The sequence below is a fragment of the Nicotiana attenuata genome, unplaced genomic scaffold (genome assembly GCF_001879085.1).
Source record: "Nicotiana attenuata strain UT unplaced genomic scaffold, NIATTr2, whole genome shotgun sequence".
In the NCBI taxonomy this organism is placed as follows: domain Eukaryota; kingdom Viridiplantae; phylum Streptophyta; class Magnoliopsida; order Solanales; family Solanaceae; genus Nicotiana; species Nicotiana attenuata.
Window position 1 is genome coordinate 25,653 of NW_017674475.1, and position 17,323 is coordinate 42,975.

General features: G+C 34.5%; 2 protein-coding genes across 8 annotated transcripts; one reads left to right on the top strand and one right to left on the bottom strand.

Annotated features, from left to right (window-relative positions):
- Positions 1–4,847: 4,847 nt before the first annotated feature.
- On the top strand, positions 4,848–14,191 carry LOC109218732 (phosphoglycerate mutase-like protein 1). Of its 7 annotated transcripts, none has more exons than XM_019383108.1 (10): positions 4,848–4,933; positions 6,560–6,621; positions 6,771–6,878; positions 7,179–7,258; positions 7,643–7,805; positions 9,140–9,214; positions 9,334–9,422; positions 12,763–12,882; positions 13,588–13,632; positions 13,707–14,191. In XM_019383108.1, the coding sequence occupies exons 2-10, from the start codon at positions 6,562–6,564 to the stop codon at positions 13,816–13,818; spliced, it is 852 nt and encodes a 283-aa protein (XP_019238653.1). In that variant the 5' UTR covers positions 4,848–4,933; positions 6,560–6,561; the 3' UTR covers positions 13,819–14,191. The 7 variants fall into 7 exon arrangements, with proteins under 7 accessions (XP_019238653.1, XP_019238657.1, XP_019238655.1 ...); XM_019383112.1 differs by having other exon boundaries at positions 4,931–5,010; XM_019383110.1 differs by having other exon boundaries at positions 4,933–5,015.
- A 205-nt stretch (positions 14,192–14,396) lies between these two features.
- LOC109218731 (KDEL-tailed cysteine endopeptidase CEP1-like) lies at positions 14,397–15,296 on the bottom strand. The gene is made up of 2 exons (XM_019383105.1): positions 15,288–15,296; positions 14,397–15,113 (listed from the first exon to the last, which is right to left on the bottom strand). Exons 1-2 carry the CDS (start codon positions 15,294–15,296, stop codon positions 14,691–14,693), a joined length of 432 nt encoding a protein of 143 aa, XP_019238650.1. The 3' UTR covers positions 14,397–14,690.
- Between the last annotated feature and the right edge of the window lie 2,027 nt (positions 15,297–17,323).

Genomic DNA, 17,323 nt, shown 5'->3' on the forward strand with positions numbered 1-17,323 from the left:
AAATTTTACAGATAGGGTATAATATCATAACGGACCTGTACTGGGCTCCGAAACCACAATACGGACTCGGTATCAACAACATCAATTATTAACCAGATTCTTAAAACCTATATAATTTCAGTTTTACAATTTTTATCAAAAATTCATTTCTCGAGTTAGGGACCTCGGAATTCGATTTCGGACATACGCCCAGGTCCCATATTTTACTATGGACCCACCGGAACCGTCATAACACGGGTCCGGTTCCATTTACCCAAAACGTTGACCGAAGTCAACAAAAATCAACTTTTTAGGCCAAAAATTATTATTTCAACTATTTTTCATATAAAAGCTTTAAGGAAGCACGCCCGGACTGCGCACTCAAATCGAGGAGGAATAAAATGAGGTTTTGAAGACCTGGAATACAGAATCGAGTTCTAAAATATAAGATGACCCTTTGGGTCATCACATCTTTTTGAAAATAATGTTTGGTTATCCCATTCTTACCAATTTTTCCTTTTTCACATGAAAATTTATTTTCAAATTTGAAAAACTGGGAAAATGAGAATTTTCTAGTTTTTAATTTTACAAATTTATCCTATATTTTTAAAATTTATAAAATGACCGCATTAGTTTTTCATCTTTGGCAGATACATCTTTGGCGACTGATGGTGGAACATTAGTCCTAGTTGATACTTGAACTCTGCCTACTGGAAGTTTGATTATATGGTTATGAGAAATATGTGGCTATGCGTTCTTTTGCACCTTTTCTATGTGTTAGTAGAATTAGAATATGTGATATTGGTTTTGCATCTTCTGTGTATTATAGTAAAGCAGAATATGATAACAGTTAAACAATAGCATTTTGATTGTTTATTTGAAGTAGGATAATCAAATTGGGGTGATTTTGATATTTTTTTACAAATTGTGGGGTATAAATCATGTTTCATGATTTTTTAAAAAAAGACATCCATAAATTATAACCAAACACAACTTATCTTCAATTCAAATTTTAGTGAAATTCCAAATTTGAATATTTTTTTGGAATTCATGTCCAAACGCCTACAGAGTTGCCTTTTAAAATTCTCTTTATTAGGCTCTTTATTCCAAGTTATTTTCTTTCATATGAAATGGTAGAACATTTATTTTAAAGTACTAGTATTTATGAACGTGCGTTGCACGTTAATAATGACACGTAATGGTTTAAACATTTAATTATATGAAGGAACAATAAAATTTAATTAATGAGAGAAATTTTGTATATAATAATATAATAATCATCTAAATACCTAAAAATATTATTATATTAGCATAATAGATGAATTTAAAATAAAAGGACAACATCACACAAATGATTTTTGTCATGTTACTTAGATAATAATGTGTTAATACTTCCTCCGGTCTACTTTAAGTGATTTTTTGGTTGCTTTCACACATATTAAGGAATTCACCTTTTATCATTAATTAACAATATAATTGACCATATTAACCTTAAAGTGGATCGGAGGAAGTATAATTTAAAAGTATTTAATGTGATGGTATCTTACCGAACACTTCTTGTGGGCGATATTTTTGTGTGTGTATGTTTCCTCCTAATTGGTTACTCTACCTTAACCAGAACTCTTGTTGCCGATTTTGATATCCCTCTTGAAAGTGCAACATACAGTTATTTGTGCAAGAAAATATATTGCGGTAAATATAATCTAATATTAGGATGTTTGTCCTAGTGATTTATTTATTATATTTAAAAAACGTAAACATACTAAAATTATTTTGACACAAATTTAAAAGAATATTCCTTAGTTTTGGAAGACCAAAGTTGAATTCAGGGATAAGAATATACTTAGAAGCACATTGACCAGTATCATAATTTTGCATGTATGACATTACTCTCACAACTTCTATATACCATATGTGTGCTATTACATAAGTTATTCGACGTATCTATGTTTTTCAGTAGCATGACGAGCATATATTTTTCAAAAACAACCTATATACAATGGAAGATCAATTATAACTTAGTCTATTATATATACGGTGACACTAACATGCGTAAGAAATATTAAACTTGACAACAAATGTGTATGGTAGAAGGCCATTTGATATTAAAGTATTTAAGTATTCTTCTTGGTAGTAATTATTGGTATCATTCTCTGCTGAGTCAAAAACTGAAAAATATTTTGTTTTTACTATAAAATTTTGCAATCAACCTTTTATTTAGTTGATCAACATATTTATTTCTGATAGCTAAGATAACTTTTTAATTCTATCATGCGATTTGCAAATTGCATTTTAATCTAATGATAGAAATATTTCTCTTACTAAATGCACTACTGTTAGCATTGGGGTTGATAACCAAGTATTCGAGAAGAACCAAATCATCTTTTATTGGATGCTCTTCTTCGTTTCCGACATGAAGCAAGAAGACACTAAATGCCGGATCTGTTCTTACTTTATATTTCTTGTCAGTTGAATCTTTTTTATTTGAGGCCAAAAGTATTACTTTGACGAGCTAGCTTTTACAGTCTTTGTTTTTGTCGATTTTGGAACTACTGGTAGTACTTGATAGAAATCACCTCCCAAATCATTAATTTTTTCACCAAACGATCCATTAACATCCAATATATCTCTAGAACTCTGGGCAGTTGTTTCGATCGTTTGACACTTAGTTATAAGTGCTTCATCCCATATTATCAATTTTGCTTTCTTTATAAATTTAGCATCATTGCTCTGCTTTGATATATATTTGTGATGGTTATTTGAGTAGGAAAACAATTCAAATATAATATAAAAATATATTATCGTGGGGATATTATTTTCCTCAATTTCAACTCTTTATGCAGCCCAATTAATATTACTTTTATTATTTTTTGGTATTGGACATTATGGAGTGGTAATGTATTGCCAATATGGAGGATTATTAAAAAAATTGATTTTATTAAACCTTCCTACATATTTTTAAATAAGAATTTAATAGATTTTGAATATTAAAAGTTAGCATAGAAGGTATTGTAGTCCAAGAATTAGGTTATTGCAGTTATGTCCTTTACCTATGAGTTCTTTCATTTAATATTTTAGGGCTATTTTGGTCTATTAATAATGTATTTGTGCCTTTATAATAATATAGGATTTTCTTTTTCTAAATCGATTTGGACAATATAACACATTTTCAAATTAGTCCAGAAAATAGGTTATTGCAGTTATGTTCTTTTCCTATGAGTTCTTCCATTTAATATTTTAAGGCTATTATGGTCTATTAATATTATATTTGTGCTTTTATCATAATGCATGCTCTCCTTTTTTCTAAATCGATTCGGACAATATAATACATTCTCAAATTAAATTAGTAATAGGACATTATAATACGTTTTCAAATTAAATTAGTAATAGAAATTTTTAAGAAGTATTTCCTAAAAGTAATAGGATTATATGACTAAAAACACGTCTCTACCCCGAAAGTAATTATATTAATAGAAAACATAACGTGTTCCTAAAGATATTAGGTATACATGCTAACATGTAGTATTATATGTCTATGCCTGAAAGTAATTATGTTAATAGGATTCCTAAAGGTAATCATGCAGGATTCCTAACATATAGTTTATGTCCTAAAACTAATAGGATTATAAGGCTAATATCTAGAATTTCGATTATGTCCTTTTATTATGAGTTATTATGCTTAATATTATAAGGTTATTTTTGTAAACTGACATTGTATACATGCTTTTATAATAATATAGATATAGATATAGATAGATATAGATATAGATATAGATAGATAGATTAATCAATGATATATGCATGTGCATATTTTTGGGGTGGCGAATGTAAGATATTTACACAAAATCTAGATATTACATATATGTATAGCACAATTTCTAAAATAAATATGTGAATAGTGATTATATGCCAAGCAACGAAATAGTCCTTCTGGTTTTCATCATCTCTTTTGAAGTTTAAATTGTAGAATGCTTATGAACTTTTAACGGTAAGTATTACTTTTTCATGCTTTTCTACGATTCATAATATGTAGTACTTATGTCCTAAAACTAATAGGATTATAAAGCTAATATCTAAAATTTCGAATATGTCCTTTTACTATAAGTTATTATGCTTAATATTATAAGATTATTTTTGTAAACCGATATTGTATTCATGTTTTTATAATAATATAGATATAGATTATTCAAATATGTAGCTTGATCTGTAAAAAGAAAACAAAAGGCAAACATAGAGGAAAAATTTGGATCCACTTAAAAATATCTAAATATTGTCAGAATAACACACGTAAAAACTTGCCTTGGTGTGTGATTGTTGATTCTCAAGCAAAAGCACAATAACAAATTTTTCTGAAATTTTATCTCTTAAAGTTAAAATAACCTTTCATTTCTTTTGATTTTGGGGCTCACTTATAGAAAAGGTGAAAATTATGGCGATGGTTTCAATAAGTTGAAGAAAAGTTTCAATTATTTTTGTAATTTTCTAAAAAATGAAATATTTTCTCTTTTAAAATAGAGTGATGAAATTCAGAGTACGAAAACAACAAGAAGATAGAGTTTTGTAAAATTTTGCAGTAATACAACAAGTTCTTTATAAAAAAAAGGTGCAATTTTAGCTGGAAAATTTCACTAGTGTATATAAGTTTGTAAGAATTTGAAGAGTATGTAAAACGTAATTTACATGTGTTTTATGTTAACTGAGATAATAAACAGTTTGGAAGAACATTTTAGATATGCAACTTATAAAATTTCATTTAGAAATAGACTTATAAAATCGTTATATATTTATTGCATATGCAACTTATAAATCGCATTAACTGAACGCGTCTTCTAAATCGCATTAAGTGACACTGACTTATGCGTCCCATTCAGCCCGACTTGTGTGAATCACATTTCAGATGCCAACGTCCCATCTACTCTAATATCTTTCCGTTTCTGTTTCCATTTCCTCTTCGGTAAAATCACTCTCTCTTTCTACGTCTTATACACAGTTGAAAATCTGTTATTGATATGCTGTGAATTTGATCTGCGCGTGAGGAAATGTTACTCTCTCATTTATGTTAATTTTTCATAATCGTGCTATGCTGTAAAATATTTGTTTTTTGTTTGCATTCTCCATTTTTTCGTCTTGGTTAATCTTTCATAATAATGCGATGTTGTTCTGATTATTGCGCCTGAATTCTCAATGTTCTTCCTTCTCGGTTGAATTTTTTATAATGAAATGCGACGTTGATGTTTTCTTAGAACCTTCTCGAGATCGAATCGGAGAACTGCAGTATTTCTGGTCACAAACTCTTCTTATAACTCAGATTTATATTTTTGTTTACTACTACTAAAGCCTAAAAGTGTTATCCTAAGTTAGCTTCCTGGTCATCTGTTGTACACTGAGTCCGATACATGGACCTGTATTTGTCAAAAGGTAGTAATTAGTATAGGAAAAAAAGAGCAAAGCAAATCCAATTTGTACCACTTTGGTGTGAATATTATTTTTATAATTACTTTTTTGAAATCCTACCCATCTGGACTTTTGGCTGCTTAACAGAAAAGCTAATTTGATTCTACATGTTTTTTACCTTTGACTGTCCTACTGGTTGAATATGATTGAATTGATACCCTTGTTTCTGGTCTGCATCAATCTTGGTTACTTAACGTGCTCAAATTAGTAGCTTCTTTATCTTTTAGTGATTAAATGCAGTTTCAACATATTTGGTGCAGTGTAAAAGCAACTTTTTAGGCCTTTAGGTGAGGAAAGAAAAAATAGAACTTGGTTTTTAGGGTGGAAATTCTGCCAACTTGATCATAATTTTGGTAGATGAAAAAGACCCCGTTGCCAAATGGTTTGGCACTTCCATTGTCATTCATAAATATATCAATGCATCTAGAGCAAAAAGCCTCTTAATGGCTCATATGTCTTAACTACGTGGACGAGTAAAAATAAGAAATTGTAGCAGCTACTTTGCATGAATGTCTTATATTCATATGTTGCAAATCAATTTCATGACATAAGTTGTTTATGGTTGGTTCCGGGAACCAGGCTTGAGCATCTTATCTCAACTCAAGAAAATAGCATATATGAATGGTGTTCTGTATGTTTGCCGATGTTTCATATTGGAAAAACAGTGTAGAAAAAAGTATTAAGTTGCTATAGGAAGATTTTTCCCTGTCAATAATTCCAACTACCCTTTCACCTAGCTGGACTGGTGGAGTGGTGGTTACTATTTCAGACTCATGTTTAAAATTTGTATAGTTTCCTTTTGGTTCCTTATGATATGTTCTTTTGCTTTGAATTAACAGAACACCAATCATGCTTCTGTAATATCTGCTTTAACATATATCACTCTGAAATCTTGTCATATTCCTGGGGAAGTGTTGATCCCTCCCTTTGTCTCCTTTTTCTGTCTTTTATTTGATATAGATATAGATGTTACCTCACAGAGGAATACCACACCTTTCTATGCTCTTCTTTTGGGATATTAGGTCATTACATGTAGATGTTGTTCTCTTGGTAGTTTGTTTTAATCACTCGTCTCAGTGTATGCTTTTTCAATAATAGTAAAAGTCCATCATGGTTGCAAATGCAGATATGGATGTTTCTGGAGGTCAAAGCTTGTATCCTTTACACCGCTGCAAAACTATACACCTGGTTTGTGTTGGTTTTGCGTCTCTTATCTGATTGTGCAAATTTGCCATAAAGATACTCAAAGAATAATTCTGATCCTTCGTAGTTAAGATTCTTGGTTGTTTTACTTGCTTTCTGATAGAGTTTTGGACTATATTGCTTTTAACATGTAGGTGAGGCATGCTCAGGGGATTCACAATGTGGAAGGAGAAAAGGACCACAGTGCATACCTATCTCCGCACCTTTTTGATGCACACCTTACTCCTCTTGGCTGGGAGCAGGTAATAAATAGTTAGACATGGCTACAGTGCATACCTATCTAGTAGTAGGTTTGTTTTAGGTGAGGATCGTCTTTCTCTCCAATGACATGTTGGACGTCAAGAGTGTTGAAGTCTTTCCTGCTGTCCTTTTCCTTGCTTTTGAATCTTTATCTTAGAAGAGTTATCCATAATAGAGTCCGACCACAACAACTGAATTGATCATCTTCATGATAAGGATAATAACAGTCACTTGAACTTGTTTTCTGCCATTATGGAACTTAGGTTTGTGGTATTGAAAAATCTCATTTGGTACTGTTTCAGGTAGATAATCTTCGGAAACATGTTCACGCATCTGGACTTTCTAAGAAGGTGGAACTAGTTATCACTTCTCCTTTATTAAGGTACATGGCTGTGTTTTATATCTTAGTGTCGAGAAGCTGTGACATCCTTATTTTTCTTCTCATTTGATATGAAAGTTTCATCTCTTTTTTTTGGAACATGTGCACAATATTATGCTTTTGAGGTGGCACTATGATGGATGTTGAAAGCAGCGTTGGATTTCTTAAATAATCATTTCTTTTGTTATACTAACATAATGGATGGCATATGTCTTGAGCCTCGTGAAACCAGAATTTTCTGGCTTACATGAGAAGTACAATTCTTTTATGCATGCGCATTCCAGCACTGTTCTATGAGATCAGTTTCCCATTTGGTATTTTTCAGCACTGATGACTGTAGCAGGTTGTTTTGTTTTAACCTTCAACTTTGGTGGTCTTGCATTGTAGGACTATGCAAACGGCAGTTGGAGTTTTTGGTGGAGAAGGTTGCCCAGATGGAATAGACGTTCCCCCACTCATGGTGGCAGATGCAGGAAACAGTAACCATCCAGCAATTTCAAGTCTAAATTGCCCTCCCTTCATTTCGGTGGAGGGTTGTCGTGAACACTTGGTAATGTCATCCTAAAAGTTACCTGACTTTAATGTGTCAGTCTTCTTTATCCTTTTCTCGTGTCGTTATATTTGTTTTCTCTATCTATTTGTTTTCTCCCTTCCACGATTATTTCCTCCTCTGATGTTGACTTAAGTTGGTGTTCTTTTCTCCTTCTTGTCAAGATATTTTTTGGTCTCTCTCACTCTTTCTCTCTCTTCTTCTTCTTCTTTTTTTTTTTTGCATATAGTGTTTCTGATCATGGATAGCATTCTTTCTTTTTCTTGCAAACTGGAGTACCGTTTGTTGGCAGGAAAAGTAAAACCCCTTTGCTTCTATTTTCTTTCTTTAACATTTCAATCTTTTTGGTAAGGTAGAGCTGTAGAGGAGTTTGGGACGAGGAATGACTGTTTTCATACTGTTCTTTGGTCTTGGCAATAGTCTGATATGTCTAGAGACTAGAAGTACCAAATTGTTTAGAAAGCATTTTCTTATAAACAAGATTCGCCAAGAATTGATAAAAATTGTGCTCTTGTAGTGGATTTTGGCAAGAATTTATGTTCTGTCATATTGTTAGTTCATCTGTAATAATGCATATAAGTTATGTGAAATGAATTAAAACAACTTGAAGCATATAACCTATCACTTGGCATGAGAGTCTTCTATTATGTATTGCTAATTGTTACTGAAAACTAATATTGACACTAAAACTACATGACATATTGAGCATATAAGAAGCGGAGTGATTAATATGACAAAAGATTATGGCAATGAATTGTTTTGGTGCTGCCTTGTTTGGGTATAAGTGCTTGTAAAGCAGCTTGATAAACTTGGTTTCATCGATTGGCAACTTATCCTCTTCTTTTCCTTCACTCACATGAATGTTTGTGATCCTTTGTTTTTTGGTTTATTCTCGTAGAACTTTGGTTATTGACAGCATAAATCCCTATGTGGGCTTCTGATTGAGTTGAACAACTAGGTGGCATGTTTCTCTTATGTTCCACTTAATCTTACTACCTCTATTTCATTTTGTGTGAATAGAATGTTATATTATTAGGTGGAGAAGTCTTTTAAATAATGGTTTGAAAAGAAATTATAGTGTAATAGTTTGTTTGTAAGATGTCAAATAAAGTTTCCAATGTTCTGAAGTAATTTCTTATATTAGTGTGAATTGTTGAAAGGGGAAAATATTCCATTTTAAGGAAGAGGTCAACTCTTTTGGGGGTGGACCAAAAAGGTAAGGCTCGGTGATACTGGAACAAGGGGATGTTATTATAAAGGAACTGCAGAAACTCTCACTTTTTCAATGTTAGCATACTAGAAGCTTATTTGTTCTTATGTGTTGCCAAATGCAGGGAGTTCATTGGTGTGATAAGAGGAGAAGCATTAGCGAATACAAGCCTCTATTTCCTGCAATTGATTTTTCCTTGGCAAGTACTTATATTTCTCAAAATATCCTCATGCTGATTTTAATTTTTGGTATGATTTGCCTGCTGCGACATACTTTTAGTGTTTTCTGGATGAAAAAGGTGTATCTTGATTTTCCCAGATTGAATGTGATGATGATGTTCTCTGGGAGCCTGATATCAGAGAGCCAAATGAACACCTTGCTGCTAGAGGAATGGAGTTCTTGAAGTGGTAAGTGCTTGTTTGTCAGAAAGAATGCAAAATTGATCTTAATGATCTTCAGATGTTTGTGTCCACATTTGAGTTTTATGACAAACCTAAATGAACAAGAAAAAGCAAGTTTCAGTAAGTACAGTACGTTCAGTAATTCAACTACCTGAGAGTAGTTTCACTAATGCTGTTAACATTAAGTAATTGTCACGACCCCAATTCCCCACGGAGGATGTCGTGATGGCACCTAGTCTCCAAGATTAGGTAAGCCTAATATACACGGAGAAATAGCGGAAATAATAATAGAACTTCAAATTTAAACCATCTAGCTATCATAAAAGAACTCTACAATACCGCTGACAATAACTCCCAAAATCTGGTGAGACTGAGTCATAAGCTCTACACGAATATACGGTAACATCCATAATACATCACTGTCTAAGTAAAGAGTAAGCAGTAGAAAAACAAGGACAGATGGTGACTCCGAGGCCTGCGAAAGCTAGGCAGGTATACCTTGAAGTCTCCAAACTGAATGCTTTACTCACTGGTGCCTAGCCTGGGTTGAGGTACCTGGATCTGCACAAAAATGTGCAGAAGAGTAGTATGAGTACACCATAACGGTACCCGTAAGTATCAAGCCCAACCTCAGTAGAGTAGTGACGAGGCCAAGTCAAGACACCTACTAGGATAAGAAAAGAAGCTGAACAAATATAGTACAGTCTAATAATGGAAACGAGGAAAATGAAGCAATAAAGCAATACAACAAGATAAGCTACAACTGAATTTAAAGCAATAAAGGCAACAAGGAAGGAACACATAATAAGAACATCAAAAAAACAATGCGGGCAAATACAAGTGAAGTAAATGAGAGATAACAACAAGAATTACACTCGAGGTACGCCTCGTAATCTCATTTCACAATCACTATCACAATCTTTCCTTATATCGCCGCGCGCGAGCCTTACATTTAGATAGTTTGAAAACATTTGTTTTCCCCGAAATAGCTACACGCACTTTGGACCACCTTATGTCGCCGCGTGGCTTCATGTAATTCCCTTACTAGCAACACGCACATAAATCACACCTTATGCCGCCCCATTCACATTAACCCCTATCCTTATACTGCCGCATGTGCATCAATATCACAACATAATCACAACTCGCACCACAAGTGCCCTATGCCACAACTTGCCAAAAGAATCAACATTACCAATGTTTCCACAACAAGTAGCCCATGACTCAACCACAATGTTTACAAGAGTCTCAACAATAACAAAATAATGGTGAATAGCTCAACAAGAACGATATCTCAACAATTAACAACTTCGTCTCAAAGTGATAACGGCTTTTACAACTTCAACACCAATAGCTAAACAAGAGATATTCCATGAATTAACAACTTCAAGTAAGTAATTCCACAATTAAAGAAGTAACAAGACAATAAGACAATAATTTCAATTAAAGCATATAAAAGCAAAAAAACAAGAGGTGGAACAACTGTTAAAAATGTCAAATAAAGCATATGAGTGTAGATTAACAATGAAAGATATAACATACTATGACAATTGGATTAAAGGCATGAAAAGATAATAAAGTTGCAATCTTTAAAGAAAATCAAAAAGTCAACTCAAAACGTCAACCCGGGCCCGCGTCTCGGAACTTGACCAAACTTACAAAATCCGAACACCCATTCAATAACGAGTCCAACCATACTAAAAATATCCAATTCCGACCTCAAATCGACCTCCAAATCCTCAATTTATAGATTAGGAAGTTTTCACAAAATTCTCCAATTTTTGAAACTCAAAACTCTAATTAAATGATAAAAACAATGATGGATTCATGAATAATAATCAAATCCGAGTCAAAACACTTACCTCAATCAACTCCTTGAAAATCCCTTCCAAAATCGCCCAAAACCGAGCTCTCTAACTCAAAAGATGAAAAATGGAACAAAACCCTCAATCCAGCCCTTTTCTGCCCAGTTATTCCGCTTCTGCAGACCAATAGCCGCTTCTGCAGCTCGCACCTGCAGAAAATCCATCGCAGGTGCGTCTTTTCATTAAGCCAGGAAGATCACTTCTGCGGACCATTGTGCGCATTTGCTCTTGCGCTTCTGCAGAACCAAGCCGCTTCTGCGCGTCTGCTTTTGCGGAGAAACGACCGCACCTGCGGTCACAACTCGCCCAGCCCCCAAATCTCGCTTTTGCGGCTCACTTGGCGCTTCTGCGGCGCCGCAGATGCGGCCCAAAGTGCGCAGGTGCGATTGCACCAGAACCTCAGCACATAAGTTCTTCTAAATCCAAAATGATTCCGGATTCAATCCGAATCACACCCCGGGCCCCGAGACCCCGTCCAAATATGCCATCAAGTCCCAAATCACATAGTGGACCTACTCGAGGCCTAAAATCACATTCAACAACACCAAATCTACGAATCGCCACCCAATTCAAACCTATTGCATCCATGAACATTCGACTTTCAAAACTAACGTCGATTCATACCAAACCAACTCAGATTGACCTCAATCTTCACCTTATAAAAAAAAAAAGACCTCTAGTTTTGCCCACAAGTTATAAATGACACAATGGACCTATTCCAACTCTCGGAACCAAAATCCAGACCGATATCAACAAAGTCAACACTCGGTCAAACTTCTCAACCTTCAACTTTCCAACTTTCGCCAATTCAAGCCAAAACAACAGACGGACCTCCAAATCAATATCCGAACACACTTCTAAGTCCAAAATCACCATACGGAGCTATCAAAATCATCAAAACTCCATTGGAGTCGTCTACACAAAAGTTAAACTCCGGTCAACACTTGCAACTTAAGCTTCCAACCTTGGGACTAAGTGTCCTAATTCACTTCGAAACTTACCCGAAACAAACCAACTACCCCGGCAAGTCACATAACCACAATTTAACATAGAGGGGACAATAAATAGAGGAACGGGGCTAAAATACTCAAAACGACCGGCCGTGTCGTTACATTAATATTATGCCTAGGTTAGTATGGAGTTAAAAAGGTTTTCTGAAACCAGCTATTGATGCTGGTCAAAGCTTGCTTCTTTGAATTTCTTGGTCACAGGCTTCTCTGTTGCTTCCTTTTGCTTCTTGATTTCATAGTTGGATAAGTAATATTGTTTCACATAATCTATAAATACTGCTTCTATTGAAGCGGGGAGCGTTTCATTTTGTTAAATAATTTCTCTTGAATAAGATTACAGTAATCTTCAATGAAATAAGGCTTTCGGAAAAATTTACAAAGTTTTGCTGGTCAAAGGTTCCAGATGCAGATTCCACTGTCTTGTTGCCATCATATTTTTCCTCTTTCTACTTCATTGTGATACTGATACAGGTTGTGGACACGGAAGGAGAAGGAGATTGCAGTTGTTACACATAGTGGATTCTTGATACATACACTCAGTGCATTTGGTAATGATTGCCATCCAGATGTAAAGAATGAGATATGTAGACCGTAAGTTCTCAACTCATTGGTGAACTGATATGCTGGAAATTGGTTTGATCACATTCTAACTCCACTTGTTGAATTACCAATAAATAAGCCTTTACATGATAGACACCTGATCAAACTTTAAACTACAACTGTCTAAAGGTGACAAAAATAGGAAAATTGTCAAATACAGATAAGGACTAACTTGACTAAACTTTTAGATCTCTGGTCTGCCTTACGTGTCCAGATATAAAAGGGCAATCTTTCTACTAAATATGACATCTTCGTCTCACAAGGACATTTAATAAGTCTTGTGGTAGCTTATCAATGTCATCTACTGACTTTGCCGGTTTGTCTTAATATTCATGCTGCTCATTCATTTCCTGCCCGTGGCTTAATACTAATCAATATCATGCCTCCTGTCCACCTATCCCTCTCCTGCCACGTTCTTTGTTGGCTGTCTTGGGAGAAGTTGGCAGAAGACATGCATATATTCTTTGCTCGTTTATAATTTCCCTAAAATAGCTCAAGTGTCAACTGTTTTTTTCCCGCTTGGTAGAATAGCTGAAAGGTGTGTTTGTTTCCTTGAAGGTTTGTTGTTTCAGCTTGATAGGATAGCTAAAACTATGTCTGCAATTGGCCTCTCCATTTTGAGATACAGTACATTGTTTCAGCATTTTCATTGTGGAAACCTTTTGATCATTTGATGTTCTTGTATGTAATTTGCAGATTCAAGAACTGTGAACTTCGGTCCATGGTTATTATTGACAGAGGGTTTGTGTTTCTAAAACCTGTTGAACCAATCTATCTCCATTTTTTTATTGCTGACTGACTTTGCCACTCTGCAGCATGATTGGGTCAGATTCTTCAACAACTGATTATCCAGGAAAAATTCCAAGTGGAGTAGATATCCCAAGTGACGATACATGTATTAATCATCCAGATGGATTGTCAAACTGATCTAAAGCAGCGGCAATCAAAAGTGGTGGCGTTTGGTTAGCTTTTACTATTCTTTCAAGTAATGTATTGGATTATCTCATTTGGAGCTGGCACTTTTTGGCTAACTCAGAATTTATTATTCTTGAAGAAAGTCGACCGAGCCAAACTCAGTAGTCTGAAGGTATATAAGCAACAGCTTCAATACCTTACAAGTATCAGCAAGTATTTGTTGTAGTTGTCTAAATTACATCTCATACACGTATAATGTAAGTCATGTTCTGTTGAATTAAAAGTGTGCTTTTAGGTATCATGTTTTCAGTTACTGTATTGTGTTTGAATTTCTGGCGGGGGTTTTGCCTCCTCTAAGAGGAATCCATTTTGTGATTCATCTCTGCAGGCTGTATACTCTTTGCATTTTACCCCATCTGTAATTCAAAGGACAATAAGCAAAAGTAAAATAGCTATCCTATCACGACATTAAAAATAGCTGGTTTAGTTGAACTTTGGTCATTTGACAAGCTTGTGGTGGCTTTATCTTGCTTTTAATGTTAACTTTTTTTATCTTTGTTAAGCAATGAGAAAAGAAGAAAGTAAAACTAGACCTTGATTATTTTGTCAGCTATGTCATTATTTCAACCTAACATTAAGTCTAGCGTTGCACCATTCAGTCTTTTGGAACAAACGGTCTCTAAGAGAACATAATTTCATTACTCGTATTTTACAAATATTTTTACATATATACAAGCTTTTGTTCAACACTTACAATATACAAACTGCGAGTCTGTAACATACATAGACTCTAGATACACACACATAAATTATATGATAAGAGTGCATATCATTAATCTTTACAGAATAATCAACAGCACCCCCTAAACTAGCTTCTCAAGCATCTAATTAGCAGTTGGATTAGAAGCTTGCATAGCAATTCCACTAAGTCCTTCCTCAGCATCAACGTCTCTTTGCATTCTTATGTATCCATTCTGACCCAAACTTATTCCCCGTGAATTCTTTACTAACCAATATTTAGTACCATCACTAATTTTTCCGTAAACAACTGCAGTAACACCGTAATCCAACTCAGTTCCACATTCTCCGGTGCTTGAATAGAATTGGAAATCCGAGCCACTAGCATCAATGGCAACGGATATTGGTTGGTTGGCAACTGCTTTTAGCAAAGTGGATTCGCTATTGGCCGGAACATCCCGGCAAGTTAAGAATGACAGTGACAATGAAGATGCTCTGCTGCGCAAATGATATAATCCAAATGAAATTTTGTGATAAGTTTGTTTACCATAATCTTGGAACTTCAGGCACTAAGGAAGCTGCTTCATTGTCCTATGGCACAGTTTTGTAATTGATCATTGCGCTGTCCTATTTGCAGATTACTTCTATTTTGGCCTTTAATGTGATGGGAAAAGGGAAAAAAGAAGAGGCGATCACAACAATTTGCCCCGTAAGCTACAGAAAGAATTTTATATATACCTCACCTCACTCATCTCTATTCTATTATTTCAAGAAAATGAAAGGAAATATGGCAAAAACAACGGAGCCAAAAGCAGAGCGTTGATTATAGCCTGTGCTTGTATATTGTCACTGTACGAACCATGTACTCCACTAAAATGGTTTATTAGTTACACAGGCATGATACAGGTGCTCTAGTTTTAGGTGAAGTGTTGTAATAAGAGAATCAAAAATAAGAAGTCCGGAGCTTTTTTAAAGTCAATATTATCGTATAAGAGTATCAGCTCAACAGTTGGTCTTTTGAAATTGGTATCCTATCCATTTATGCTATCGTGTAACTTAATTTGCTGCATGTGGTGCTTAGTATAAGGTATTAAATCGATAGCAACATTAGAGACTAAGATACAAAATATAGATACAAACAAACACATAATCCCGAGGTTCCAGCTACTTAAAGCGAGAGTGCATCCAAAAATTCGAGAAGAGTGCTCGGCCTTCAGGGTTAAACAAATTAAAGGTCAATAGTTATTGCGTCTTGCTTATACACAAGATGAAAATATTAATCAGGCCTTTTATTTTATCCATCGATTGAGCGATGTCACTATCCTTGCTAGGCTATAACCAATTAACATAAGTAAAAATTACAACACTTGATCATAAATTATGTCCCATTTCCTTTTGCATAGACACTAGCTCAAAGTTTAAACACAACAAAAGATATGTTAATTGCTATAGACTGCAAAATGAGAAAGTCAGCGGTGACAAAACAAAACCAATACCTGCGATTTGCAGGGAAACTATATAATGCAATGTCAATATTAAGGAATAAAGGGGTTTTTTCATTCCTATACACTATTGGAAACTTTATTACTTTAAATGTCCATGTTTAGTTAATTACACGACATAAACAAGTTTTGTTTAGAAAATATATATAATCCACCTTAAAAGGCTCCCAATCCATTATTTGTGCCTTCAATCAAGGGATTTAGTTATACTCTTCTCATTTTTTCTCTACTCTCCATATCGAAACTTATATTTAGGAATTTCTGTTTGCTAATTGTTTCGGTCTTTTTTTTTTATCCTTAAAAAACTGTATTATAAAGTCTAACATAAAATATGAGAATAGATGGATCTTCAGGTGAAATTAAGTTTTGAGCTTTGAATATAATCTTTCCTTGGATCTCACGGAGCCTATTTTATAGGATACAATTCTACTCAACCACATGAATGTTGGAATCGACGACGAGTAGGTGCCTTTGCTTCTCCGCTTCTGCTGCTACTGTCTTCACCTAACATTGTTTGCAAAGAAGGAAGAAGAGTGTACTTAGTTTTAATAAGGATGAAGGATCTGGAAAGGAAATAACAGAAAAGAAATATAAATATATAGAGGGAAATTCAATCAAGAAAGGGTAATGCATTAATTGGCAGAAGAACTGTGTGTTTTTTTAGGCTATAAATATATATTATTTCTACCCAGTTAATGTAACGACCCGACCGGTCGTTTTACATTTTTGAACCCCGTTCCCATAAATAAGACTTCCCGCACTTGCTTTAGCTAATTTATGACTTGCGGGGACGGGTGGTTCGGAAGTTAGAAGAGTTTTGAGCAAGAATAAGTCTAGTTGCTTCTTTAAGTTTCTTTAAAAAGGCCAAGTTTGACTTCGGTCAACATTTTGGGGAAACGGACCCGGAATCATAATTTGACAATTTCTGAGGGTCCGTGAAAAAATATGGGACCTGGGTGTATGCCCGGAATCGAATTCCGAGGTCCCTAGCCCGAGTAATGAATTTTTATGTGAAATTGTTAAGTTAAAGTTTCAAAGGTTTAAATAAACTAAGAAATCATTGTTTTCCTAGGTATCGGGTTCGGATTTTGATTCCGAAACTTGGTACAAGTCCGAAATATCAATTAAGACTTACCCGTAAAATTTGGTGTCAATCCGAGTAGTTTAAGGGCGTTTTGACCCGTTGGAGGAGAATTTAAGAACTTGAAGTTCAATGATTTGATTCATTTGGTTTTGGGGTTGATTCCTCGATTTAGCGTTGTTTTGAGTGTTTCGAG

Bases quoted from the DNA above. Each gene is read 5' to 3' on its own strand.
- LOC109218732 (XM_019383106.1), top strand. The intron at 6,879-7,178 runs GTAATAAATAGT...GTACTGTTTCAG, and splicing joins CTCCTCTTGGCTGGGAGCAG to GTAGATAATCTTCGGAAACA. The intron at 13,633-13,706 runs GTTTGTGTTTCT...GCCACTCTGCAG, and splicing joins ATGGTTATTATTGACAGAGG to CATGATTGGGTCAGATTCTT.